General features: G+C 35.9%; 1 protein-coding gene across 2 annotated transcripts in view; it reads left to right on the forward strand.

The window, feature by feature from the left end:
• The first annotated feature begins 301 nt into the window (after positions 1-301).
• IFT81 (intraflagellar transport 81) overlaps positions 302-12,966 on the forward strand; it is an 86,147-nt gene continuing 73,482 nt past the window's right edge. The window contains exons 1-8 of one of the 2 annotated variants that reach the window (XM_063086087.1): positions 302-377; positions 2,970-3,134; positions 3,668-3,771; positions 4,412-4,592; positions 6,673-6,762; positions 9,337-9,402; positions 9,703-9,813; positions 10,837-10,921. In XM_063086087.1, the coding sequence (XP_062942157.1) occupies positions 2,991-3,134; positions 3,668-3,771; positions 4,412-4,592; positions 6,673-6,762; positions 9,337-9,402; positions 9,703-9,813; positions 10,837-10,921 (781 nt within the window). In that variant the 5' untranslated portion in view covers positions 302-377; positions 2,970-2,990. Of the gene's footprint in view, positions 378-424; positions 812-2,969; positions 3,135-3,667; positions 3,772-4,411; positions 4,593-6,672; positions 6,763-9,336; positions 9,403-9,702; positions 9,814-10,836; positions 10,922-12,966 lie in introns of those variants that run through there. The other variant, XM_063086086.1, reaches the window with a different exon arrangement.

A 12,966-nucleotide genomic window follows, 5' to 3' on the forward strand; every position in this document is an offset into this window, starting at 1 on the left:
ATGAATGAAATAGCACACGTATTTAGCCTAAGTTAATCAACCAGAGTACTTTGTAAACTGCAAGTTGTAGGACATTCGGGAAGGTTATTGTCACGAGCCTGTTAGGATAATAGCCCCAATCGCTCCTGCCTCTCCGCGATGGCTCAGGACCAGCGAACCAACTTTTCTGTGAGCCCGATTCCTGTTCGCCTTTCCCCGCCCAGGACCCCGCCCCCAGCGCGCGCTCCCGGAAGCCCCGCGGAAACGCGCCAGGCCCTGCCGGAAGTGATGTAACGCCACGGCCTAGCAACCGTTGCGAAGGAGCTAGTCTCTAGATCCCACTTGAGCCTGTGCGCCTCCTAGGGGGTGGGGAATTGGTGTCGTGAGGAGAATTTGAGGTAACTTCGCCGACTCGCGGTCGGGAACTCCCCCGAACCTCGAAATAGGAGAGAACTCCCGCCCCCTCAAGGTTCCATTGCAGCATCTCGCAAGTGAAGGGGTCGCTGCGGTTAAGCCCCCAAATCGGGGGTGAGGCCCCTGGCGGGCCTCACCGGGATCCAGGCCGCTCCTTCGCGAGATGAACTATAATGAACCATCGGGGAGCCCACTGCAGCCCCCGCGAAGAGCCTGGTCGGGTGTGGGGGTCCGCTGTCCCCTGTCCCGAGCTGGGGGCGGGGGCAAGGGACACTATTTTGGGTTCTCCTAGGAGGCTGCGAGTCAGCGCTCGTGCCAGCCTGGGACCAAGGCAGCAAAGTTCCTGTCCCTAGTTGTGCCAGATAAAACGCACGTCCTGGTTTTAATTCCGTCCCCACCCCCTCGGGTTCTTATGTGGGTGAGTGCTTGTGAATTAGCGTGGAGATTTGCGCTGGAAGAGAGAGAATAATTGCTTTTGCTAATTTTAGAGCGCAAAGTCCACTGGGCACAGACAACCTACCTGTTCAGTATATTTGTCCTTAGCGAGTGACCATTTGAAAGCTGGTGGGCTACTGGGTGTGGGGGGAATAAACCCAACTACGGGAGTTTCTTTCCCTTCCTGGTGATGTTTTATTAGTTTATCTAGATTTTTGGTTTGGTTTTATTTTTTTGAAAGGGATAAAAGGATAGACCTATAGATATTTCTGAATCATTTAAAATTAAATATATATGTGTGTGTGAAAGTTACGACGTGGACTTTTACTTAAAATACTTTTTAACAGTTACACCTCCGATGTGGATTTTTTTTTACGTCTGTAAAGGTTTTCCTTTTTACAGCTTGAAGGAAACCTCAGATTTATAAGCCAGACTGGTTACCCTTTCTGTCCTCTTTCGACTTATTTTTTAGCAATACTCATAATTTTATCATCATTCTGGAGAATGATAGTATCTTTACATTTGATGTTTTCTAAATATCCAGCTCCACCCATCCAATGTAAAAAGCCCATTTCAGAGCAAAATGCTTGCCGCCACGACTTGTTTCAGTTTTTACTATTAGGGAGCACTGAAGTAATTTTTTCTTTAGTTCTTTTTTTTTTTTTTTTTTAGCAATTCATTTTTTTAAATTGCTAAAGTTAAAGCAGTTTATCTTGGTAAAGCGGTTTCAGCAATTAAGAAATCAGATATTCAATATTTTTTAAAGTTATGATCTTTCTCTTCACCAACCTGTTTTTATTTAGCCTTAGGTTTAGATTTTCTTCTGGTCTCGGACCTGTGAACAAATTCGTTCAGTTTAGTAGAAAAAGTCACTTTTAGACGCACTGGGTGTTCAAAAATGGAATTGGGCACAGATACTGTCCTCAGGAATTTATAGTTTAGCAGAGAAGAGACAATGTGCACATAAGGAATTAGTACAAGGTAAAAAAAAGTAGCGCTAGAGAGAAGTGAGGATAAAGTCTGGTCAACTTGGAGGGCAGGTGCTGTGACTCTGCTGCAGAACCTGTTGGGTAGCTTGAGAAAGATTTCCTGGAGGAATTTGCATTTGGTGGGCAGGGCTTGAAAGTCAGTTGGAATTTGCACCTTTGGAGATGGGGGAAGGCAGAGCAGTCATTCTAGGCAGAGAAAACAGCATTAACTAAAGGCAGAGGTGGAAAATCTATTTTAAGGAGAAGTGACTGTTTCAATTGGCTGAAGTTTGAAAGGGTGAAAGGTGACAATTTGGAAATAAAGTTGGGAAAGACTAAGTTGAGCTAGAGCATATAAAGTCTCGAAATCCATGAAGTTTGGACTTTATTTTGTACAGTATGAGACACCTACAAATGATTTGGAATGGGGAGAGGTGGAGACCAGAAGGCAGGAGACTGTTGCCATTCAAGGCAAAAGGAAATGAAGGCTTTAATTAGTCAAGAGTGGCAGAATTGATGCCTAAGGACAAAAGGAAATGAAGACCATTATTAGTCAAGGGTGGCAGAATTGATGCCAAGCCAATAACAGAAATGGGTAAAGAATGCTTGGTGGAGGAGACCGAAACAAAACTGAAGAGCACTTGCCCAGCTAAAGTGTGTAGCCTCTCTCAGCTTCTGTTGGTTGTGACCAAGCAGGAATGTAGGCCTATGGTTGCCAAATCTGATTTTAAACAGAAACTGGAAGTCTGGATTTTAATGTAAAAATCTATCAATGTTTTAAATGTAGAATATTAATTTTTAAAAAAATTAGAAGCATGTCTGCAGGCTAATAGGTATTTAATCCCTGGGTAGAAATTGTGCAGCTGTATGGGAGAGATGCTTATGTAGGTAGGATTTATTCATTTGTCCATGTTAATTCAGATGACTGCTGTTACAGCAGATGCATATACAAAAACATTTGATGTTAAGTATTAACAGTATATACTGCAGCTTTTGTAATAAAGTCTTCATTCTCTGATATCTTTCAGCAAAATAGCCCTTTTCACAGCATTTTGTATGCCATGTAGAATTATGCTTTTCTTGCCTACTCCTATGAACTTAATTCTGATATTTTTCCCCAGAACTTTTGTTACCAATATTGAGGATTTTTTTTTCTGTATTTTTACTTTTTAGTTTAAATTATAAGACCCAATTATGAGTGATCAAATCAAATTCATTGTGGACAATCTCAATAAGGAGCCTTTTAGGAAGAACTATAATTTAATCACATTTGATTCCCTGGAGCCAATGCAACTATTACAAGTTCTCAATGATGTACTGGCTGAGATTGACCCAAAGGTAAGAATTTTCTCTTTCTCTGTAATGAAAAGGGTGGCAGGAAAACCAGTCTCTGCCTCTAAATAGCTGTGAGTCTTGAGCAAATTACTTAACCTCTCTGGGCCTTATTTTCCATGCCTGTAAAGTAATAGTGAATGATCTTCAAGGTTTCTCTACTAGCTCAAAAATTACATTATCTACTTGTACCTTATTTAGAAATTATTTCTCTCCTTCCAGACATAAATAGATTTGGTACTAGAATGAAAATACTTTTACGAAAGGTTTTATTGTTTTGCAGGTTAGCTCATGTCTCTCATACATGTCTTTTCCACTGGAGACTTTTTTTTAAAAGCCTAACATTCTTAATATGAATCCTGATCTGACTTGTGTGCACCCTTACTTGGAATCTGGGGGCCTCCATAGTTAATCTGTTTTATGAAGAGACTATTGTGCCTGTTGTGCTTTAGCAGAACAATTTTGTCAGTGAATTTAAATACTGTTCTTTGTTAGATAATGCACCAATAACATATTTTTAAAATTTCTTTATTTGTTAGCAAGTTGTTGATATCAGAGAAGAGATGCCAGAGCAGACAGCCAAAAGGATGTTGAGCCTTCTTGGTATCCTTAAATACAAACCTCCAGGAAATGCCACGGACATGTAAGAATCTGATCACATACTGCTTTTTAAAAACTGTGCTTTAATGTCAAAACCTTTGTATGCTACAATCAGTCTTTTTAGGCAATACCTCGTCTCCCTAACTTAATGGCCTCTGAACATCACTGAATTTCAAAATAACCTTAAACTTTCTAATATTATTTTCTCATGCAGAAGTCTTAAGTGGGTCAGTTCTTTCCCCTAATCAAAAAGTCAGGCAAATCTACTATACCATTTTATCATTTATCTGCCATCTTAGATAAAACAACTTAAACACTGCCCAGTCAATGAAGTGAACTATTAAGTTTGACTATAACAGTTAATGGTTCCAACATAACTTTTCTGGGTACTCCAATGATATATTGAAGGCCTAATTTTTTTTTTTTTTTTGGAGGGGGGCAGCTGGCCTGTATAGGGGTCAAACCCTAGACCTTGGTGTCATCAGCACCACTCTCTAACCAACTGAGCTAACTAGCCAGACTTGCCTAATTTTCTAATTAATATATAGACTGAGTTTAGAATAGACTTGGGTTTATCTTTTTTAATTATTATAGAAAGTGATCAGGAGCTTGTAAATCAGATTTTGAGCAAATGCTGTCTCTTTTCATGAAACATACTGTGTGTGTGTGTTTTCCTTTTTCAGGAGTACCTTTCGTCAGGGTCTGGTGATTGGAAGTAAACCTGTAATTTATCCAGTGCTCCACTGGCTTCTTCAGAGAACTAATGAACTGAAGAAAAGAGCATATTTAGCTCGTTTTTTAATAAAACTTGAGGTACCAAGTGAATTTCTTCAGGATGAAACCGTGGCTGATACCAATAAACAGGTGCACAAGATATAAGTGGTATTTTGAAACTATCTGTAATGGATTTCAAGGTGCACATATTCAAACGCATGTTAATCTCTCTTTATTTGCTATCTCTTTAGTTCTAGGTAGCACCAGAAGGTAAAACTGTATCAGCTAATGTTCAATTGTAGTCACATCTTAAAATAATGACTATTGCACACAAATACCGTTTTAGTGATAGGAGTTTGTGGATAGAAAAAACCTGAAATTAAGACTTTAGAATAATTACTACCTAGCAGTTGTGGGTAGAACAGGATTCCGGGCTTAAGACTGCAGAACACTTTGCTGATCAGTAAAGTGACTATACAATTTGTCATCCAAGTTAGAAACAGGCTATTGTCATAATTATGCCAAGACAAATGGTATAAATCAACATTATCCCAGGCAAGTTGGGACATGTGAGCCCTCGCAAGGAAGTAGGCAAAGAAGCTAGGCTTGCTCTCAAAGGACTTCCCAATCAGGCTTCTGGCCTAAGGTCTTAAAGCTCTTGACCACTTAGGATTCTGGCTGGTCTGGCTCCTGGTCCTGGGATCTCAAATCACATTGCTGGTCAGGGCCTATAGAAAGAGAGAAACCAGGCTTAGATTTCAAAGGAACTTTGATTTAAAAAAAAAAAAAAAAAAAAAATTGGCTCTGTTCTGTGTTTTGCACTTTCCATAGCACTTACATAGACTGATTGGTGCCAGTTTGTTGAGAATAACTTGCCAATCTGACTTTCACAATAGATTGTGATGTCCATGGAGATAGGTGCATGTCTTACCCATCTTTGTTTTCTTCCAGGATTTTGTATAGTCAGTTCTATAAGTTAGTTGCTCAATATTTTTTTTTTCCAATATTTGGATTGAATCAAATAATCAACTAATGTTTTTATTTTTCTTCTATATATTTTGTTATTTTGGGTGGACATGACAGTTACTCAAAATAGAGTCAATATTGATCTCTTAAGACAATATTTATGCAAATAATTATGTCAGATGTATCAGTAAATGCCTTGGGAAAAGCACAGCAGAGTGAGACCACCTTGTTCCTACTTTTGAAGGTTTTATATAATGTAGGAAATAGAAAAGTATAAATGTGAAATACTCTCTCCTCCCTATCCTCATCCTTCAATAAATTCTATAAAAACTAATTACTCAAGAGTTTATTAATAGTTTATTAATAGTTTTTACTGAATATGCTCAGGTAATTAATGAAAGAATGTTAATAAAGAAATGCTTGTTCTGAGGGGGGTGTGTGTGTGTATGTGTATATATATATATGTATATATATATATGAAATGACTTACACATTTAACTAGTCATTTAGCAGAGACTAATAAAAAATACACATTGTCTTTCTGAGTTTTACAATGAATAATTTGTAGATTTGTAGGATATGATCAGTCAAGAAAAATACTATTTCTTGTCACTGCCCACCAAAAATACTGTTTTTAACAAATTTTAGGGAACAGTTGTGATTTTTTTCATTCATTCAGCTACTTTTTATTGAACACCTATACAAGTTATGCACTGTGCTATGCCTCAGGGATACAAAGGTATACACATGAATATGATTCTTGTCTTCCTGATTTTCACTGTCTAATGGAAGGAGACAGACAAGTAACTCAGCAATTATAATTTTACATGATATCTTCTTGGATAGGATAGATACAGTGCCAGAGAAGGATTCTCTGAGAATAGTGGTATCTGTGCTGAGGTGTGAAGGATGAATAGGAGTTACCCAGGTTAGAGGTAAGGGGGTCATAGAGTAATCTCAGAGGGAGTAGGATGTGTAAGCTGAAGGTGAGAGCATGGAATGTTCCAGGGACTGAAAGAAGATCAACATAGCTAGAGTATAGAGTGCAAGGTAGGGAAATAACCAGAGTTGAAGCTGGAGAATTATTTAGTGTTCAGATTGTATAGATCTACTTTTTTGTATCCTATATAAATGTTTAAGGGTGTATTTTTAATGCTGTTCTTACAGTGATTTAAGTAATCACTATAAGTTAATAGACAACCTGATTAAGAAAACCCTACTGGATCTAGTCGTTAGTTGATAACTTATTTACTTATTCTTTTAGTATGAAGAGTTGATGGAAGCCTTTAAAACTTTGCATAAAGAATGTGAGCAGCTCAAGATATCTGGATTTTCTACAGCTGAAATAAGAAGGGTAAAGAAAAGAAAACATAATAGTAATGTTTTTTTGGATTTGAGTAATGTTCGATTTAGCATTTTTGTTTTTAGTTAATTTAGTATGAGTCTTACGACTGTATTGAGACTAGTGATAGCAAATGGCAAATTTTTTTTCCCTAAGACTTTAGGTAGTTCTTTACTGAAGAAATTAATAAGGCCAGGGTAAATTTACAGTGAGTTATTAGGTACTATATGTAGACCACTAGCATTTTAAATCTTTATCACATATATATACTTGATACATATATGTGGTAAAAATATAATGTATATATCAGATATAGAAAGAACAAAGAAGAAAAATCATCTACTTGTTAACATTTTGTTGTGTGTATTTGAGATCACACTATAGATAATTATTTGTATCTTGCTTTTTTAATCATTACATTGTGAATATATTCCCGTTGCTATCTTTCTACGATATGATTTTAAATGACCAAGTAATATTCCATAGAATGGATAGTTTAACCATTTTTGGTTTTTTGTTTTCACTTTTTTCGATTATAGATAATGCTATGGTTATCTTCTACATTTTTTTTTTTTTATATCTGTGATAGTTTCTTTAGAATAAATTTCGAGAAATGGAGTTGCTTATTAAATCATATGAAAATTTTTAGGACTTTTGATGCATGTTACTTAATGTTCTCTAGAAAATATTTTAATATTCTCACCAGGCATTTCAGTTCTTTCCCCAAACACTTGCTGATACTGACTTGCATAGATTTTGTATTTTTAGATTTCCTGAGTTATCAATGTCATCCTTATATTCTCATTCAGTCAGGAACGTTAGAAATTGCTTCCTCAGGGAAACTTTCCCTAATTCCCTGGATAAATTAGATCCCCCAATTCTTTTTGTTTTATAACACTCATTACACTTATAAGTACTTTAACATCTGTCTTCCCAACTACCTTTAATCCCCAAGAAGGCAAAGACTATGCTTATATTTGAGGGTACTTCAAAAATTCCTTGGAAAAATAGAACTGAAAGATAATACAAATCCTTCCATGAGCTTTTTGAAGTACCCTCGTATCTTGTTCACCACTGTATTCCCAGTGCCTGTCTCAGTGCCCAGCACGTGATAGGTTCTCAGCAAGAGTTTGTTGAATGTTAGGAATGAAAGGTGAACTCAGATACTTATAGTATGGAAGAAGAGTGATAAATGTCCATCTACCATTCCTCCATTATGTCCTGTGAGTAAAACAAAGTGATAAAAGAACCTAGAGGCTGTATTTTAATTTCATTCATCATTACCAAAGTATTCTTGAACATTTGCTTTTGTAGAAAATTTAGAAAAGTGATTAAGAAATAGAAAATAAGGGCTGGCCTGTGGCTCACTCGGGAGAGTGCAGTGCTGATAACACCAAGGTCACGGGTTCAGATCCTATATAGGGATGGCTGGTTCGCTCATTGGCTGAGCGTGGTGCTGACAACACCAAGGCAAGGGTTAAGATCCCCTTACTGGTCATCTTTAAAAAAAAAAAAAGAAGAAATAGAAAATAATTCACTCATAATCCCATGCTCTAGAGGTAACTATTGTCGACATTTTTGTAAACATATGTAAGTCTTTTTCTTGTACTGTATATAATGTTATGATCTGCTTCTTTCAAGTAATGTCATATCATGAATTTTTCTCATGTCATTAAGCATTCTTCTGCATAATTTTTAATGACTATTGTATTGTGCTATATTTAACAATTCTCATACATTTAGGTCATTCCCAAATTTTATATATAATTAGCATCAATGAGAATCCTTGTAGAGACATCTGTGAATTTTCATGAATATTTAATTAGGACAAATTCCCAAATGTGGAATTACTGAGCCAGAAGGCTTGCACATTTATTTTTAAGATTTTTGTTATTGTTCTTCAATACAGTGCTAGCAGTAGTGAATAAAAGTGCCCATTTTCCCAAATTCTGTCAATACTGACTACCATGTACATTTTACCTTTAGTATTACTGTGATAGAGTTTTTTAGATTAGTTTTTTAGGTTTAGGAAGGATTTTTTAATTTTTTTCTTGTTTTATTAAAAATATTATGGAGTTGGTTAAAGGCTTTATTTTCAGGGAGGGAATTGGTTAATTGGCAAAACCAGACACAAATTTATGTCTTGAAAACACCATAGCCTTTAAAAATAACTTTGATGAAAAATTGGCAGAATATATGGTTTGGTATTTAACAGAGCAGATGGGATGTCAGCAGCTGTTGTTCATGTATTTAAACCTGCACACTTTCCATTATACAAGATTTTTTAAAAATCATGTGCCCATATTTGGAATCAGAGCACAAATGTACTGTTTGGCAGTTTTACCTTGCTGTGTTATAACCTGTTTTAGTTGCTTTTCTGGATGAATACCAAGCTGCCAAAAAAATTACCCTGTGTGAAGAACCCTGGGGGAAAATAAAAATGACCTTCATCCAAAACGGAATCTTTGTTCCCTAATGTTCTGGTTATAAATGATGAAATGGTAGATGTATAATCGTATAAAAACCTTATCTGAATCCTACAGACTAAGAATACTTTTTTATAATGTCTTCTTTACTACTTTTTAGGATATCAGTACAATGGAGGAAGAAAAGGATCAGCTCATTAAGAGAGTTGAACGTTTGAAAAAAAGGGTAAGGAAAGAATTAGCACCGTAAGACTTTGGCCTCAAGTCACAAGGACTGGAAAAGATTTAGGAATGCAAATAAAAATTAAGCCAGGCATGGGTGTACACTAAATAACATTGACACAGATGGAATCTCCCTAGGCAGTAGCCCAAAAGTTTTAAGGCCCTGGAGTCTAGAGCTTTAGTGTCATCCCTAGGGAGTACTGTTTACCTAAAGGAAATGATAAGTGGATGTCTGAATCACATGACATGTGGATTTCTTTCTCAAACCTGAAAGTAACATGTACTGCTTATTCCCTTACTGTAGGTGGAGACAGTTCAGAATCATCAGAGGATGCTTAAAATAGCCAGGCAACTTCGAGTTGAAAAAGAAAGAGAAGAATTTCTTGCACAGCAGAAACAGGAACAAAAGAATCAGGTTTCCACATAAAAGTTTATATTCTCGGGATGAACAAAATAGTTCCTTTTGATAATTCAAATATGAAGAAAGAAGAATTATAGAATTGTAGAAAGTTTGCATTTCCCTTTGTTAACGTGATGGAATACTCTTTTAATTAAGAGTATTTTGTGGCAACAATATTACCTTTTGGGTTTTATACTCTGTATTTATCTGTGTGCTGTCTTTTGGCCTGTGCTTAGCTCATGTTGTCCCAACATTGCAGAAGAGTCAGTGTAATGTTAAGCAGTAAGATTAACCACTAATAAAACTAGAATTTCTAAAGGATGTTCTTTAGATTCTAGGGCCATGAGAACATCCTTTTTATTCCACTGATCATGGTACCCTTTACACTTTACTCCAATGGCAAATAAGTAAATCATGAAAAGGCTTAAAATCACCCACATTCCATGTTTTTAAACTTCACCTTGAAGAAAAAATAATTTGACCAGAGAGTATTACTTGTATTTATTAAAAATCTATCTTAAAATCTGGGTAGACTTATACATCAAAAATATATTTCAAATCAGCTTTATTTCCTACCAAATTGACAGTTTAAATGTTTGGCTCTATGGAAGCTTGACTTGGCACCATTGTAGTTTTACTGTAACAGTAAGCTGCATTGCCTAAGCTCTGAATGATTACTTAGCATCAGTTTCTGATTCTGAGACATTGTGAGAATGTTAACATTCCTTAGAATTAAGAAAACCATGTTATAATGAGAAAAGCCTGATGCATGTAGTCTTTACCAAGTATTTTTCCTTAATCACTACATTAAACAAATAACTAAAGAAAAAATTTCTGGAAGCTTTTAAAAAAAATTTACATGAAAAGGTATTGAGAGAACCAGTTACATTTTGGGTTTAATATAGAAATTTTCTTATTTATTATTTGTTCCTTTTATATCATAAAAGTTATATGGAAGTTGTATTTTCTATTGCTTGCCTACATGAGTGGTAAGTTTCAATAGATTAAGCAAGTAATAGATCTAATTTTATTTTAAAGCTATTTCATGCGGTGCAGAGATTACAAAGAGTACAAAACCAGCTGAAAAGTATGCGCCATGCTGCAGCAGATGCAAAGCCTGAAAGTAAGTGGAAATTATGATATATAATCAGAAAATACTATGATATGATCAGAAAATACTAATTTAAATGAGGATCTTCCTAAAAGCAATCAATTAATGGAAATTAATTATTGTAAAGTGATATCTCAGCATTTTGGAGCATCATTTCCTAGCAGTGAATGAGAGCTCTGATGAAGACATCCTTGGGTTTTCACCTGGTTTTTTTTAATTACTATCCAGTTTTTCAGTCAGAGGGTGAAGGTAATGAATGATAACAACTGTGAAGGGAGGTTCTTTTGGTGTGTGCGTGTATCAAGCATTTAGGATGGATGTTATGAAAAGGAAGTATAGAAAAAAATATGAATCATTGTTTTAGAGCCAAAGCTATAAAGAAAAAGTAAAATGCATCCTTAGAACTGAGAGTTTTTCATATTTTGGTTTGTAGAATAACAGGACTAATGATGTGGATATCCCTAAGCTCTGTTCTTACGTTAGCTTTATACAAAGGATAAACTGTTCTAATATCCTAGATTATACCACCAAAAGCATAATAGGCACTTTAAAAGTGTTTTTGCTCATCAGAAGGGAGACTACACAAACTGGAAGAGCAGTGCAAAGCTCTTGTTTGTATTAAAGAAAAATATCCAGCTGATAGAGGGTTAACTCATCTTTCTGTAGTAATCTATGAAAATACAGTAAGATATAATAGAGAGTAACCTTATAAAACCAATGTCACGAGTTCAGATCCCTGTACTGGCCCAACCACCCCCACCCCCCAAAAAAGATTTAATATAGAGAGTGATATAATAAAAAAAAAAAGACAGACAATTACAAGTGTTGACAAGAATGTTGAGAAATTAGAATCCTCATACATTATTTGTGGGAATGTAAAATGATGTAGTCACTTTGGAAAACAGTTTGGCAGTTCCTCAAAATGTTAAACATAGAGTTCCTGTAAAATATGAACCAGCATTTTCATTCCTAGGTATATACCCAAAAGAATTGAAAACATATGAGGGTACTTCCAAAAGTTATTGGATGGTTGGAGCATGGTGCTCATAACATCAAGGTCCAGGGTTCAATCCCTGTACCAGCCAGCCACCAAAAAAACCCCAAAAACAAACAATAAAAAGTTGGTGGAAAAATTGAATTAAAAGTTAATACAATCTTTGCATGAACTTTTATATATATATATATATTTTTTTTTTTTTTTTTTTTTTTTGTCTTTTTCGTGACCTGCACTCAGCTAGTGAGTGCACTGGCCATTCCTATATAGGATCCGAACCTGCGGCGGGAGCGTTGCTGCGCTCCCAGCACAGCACTCTCCCGAGTGCGCCACGGGGTCGGCCCTGCATGAACTTTTTGAAGTACCCTCAAATGTCCACATAAAGACTTGAACACAAATGTTCGTAGCAGCATTATTCATAATAACCAAAAAATGGAAATGATCCATATGTTCCTAAACAATGAACAGATTAACAAAATGTGGTATATCCATATAGTAGAATATTATTCTGCCACAAAAAGTACTGATACATGCTATGATGTGGATGAATCTCAAAATCATGCTAAGTGGAAGAAACTAGTCACTGAAGACCTCATATTATATGATTCCATTTATACGAAATGTTCAGAATAAGTGACTCCATAGAGATAGAAATTAAATTAGTGGTTGCTTAGGGCTGGAGAGTTGTAGGGGAAGACAACTGTGGGGTTTAAGATGTCAGGGAGTGCAGAACAGAAGTAACCACTAATGAGCATGGCAGTTTCTTTTGGGGCTGATAAAAGTGGTCTAAAATTGATTGTTCCAATAGTTGCACAACTCTGAATATATTAAAAATCACTGAATTATACACTTTAAATGGGTGAATTTTATGGCCTGTAAATTATATCTCAAAGCTGTTAAAGAGATAGTATAGTATTTTCTTCATTCTAGACACCAATTTTTTCCTCATTTTAATTGTTTTTGCAATTGGGGTGTATCTTACATTTAACATGGTATTTGTAATTTAGTTGATGGTATCTTATAATTGATGGTTTCTTAAAAGTCACAGAAATATGGTACATTT

Source organism: Cynocephalus volans, chromosome 2 (assembly GCF_027409185.1).
Source record: "Cynocephalus volans isolate mCynVol1 chromosome 2, mCynVol1.pri, whole genome shotgun sequence".
Lineage (NCBI taxonomy): Eukaryota > Metazoa > Chordata > Mammalia > Dermoptera > Cynocephalidae > Cynocephalus > Cynocephalus volans.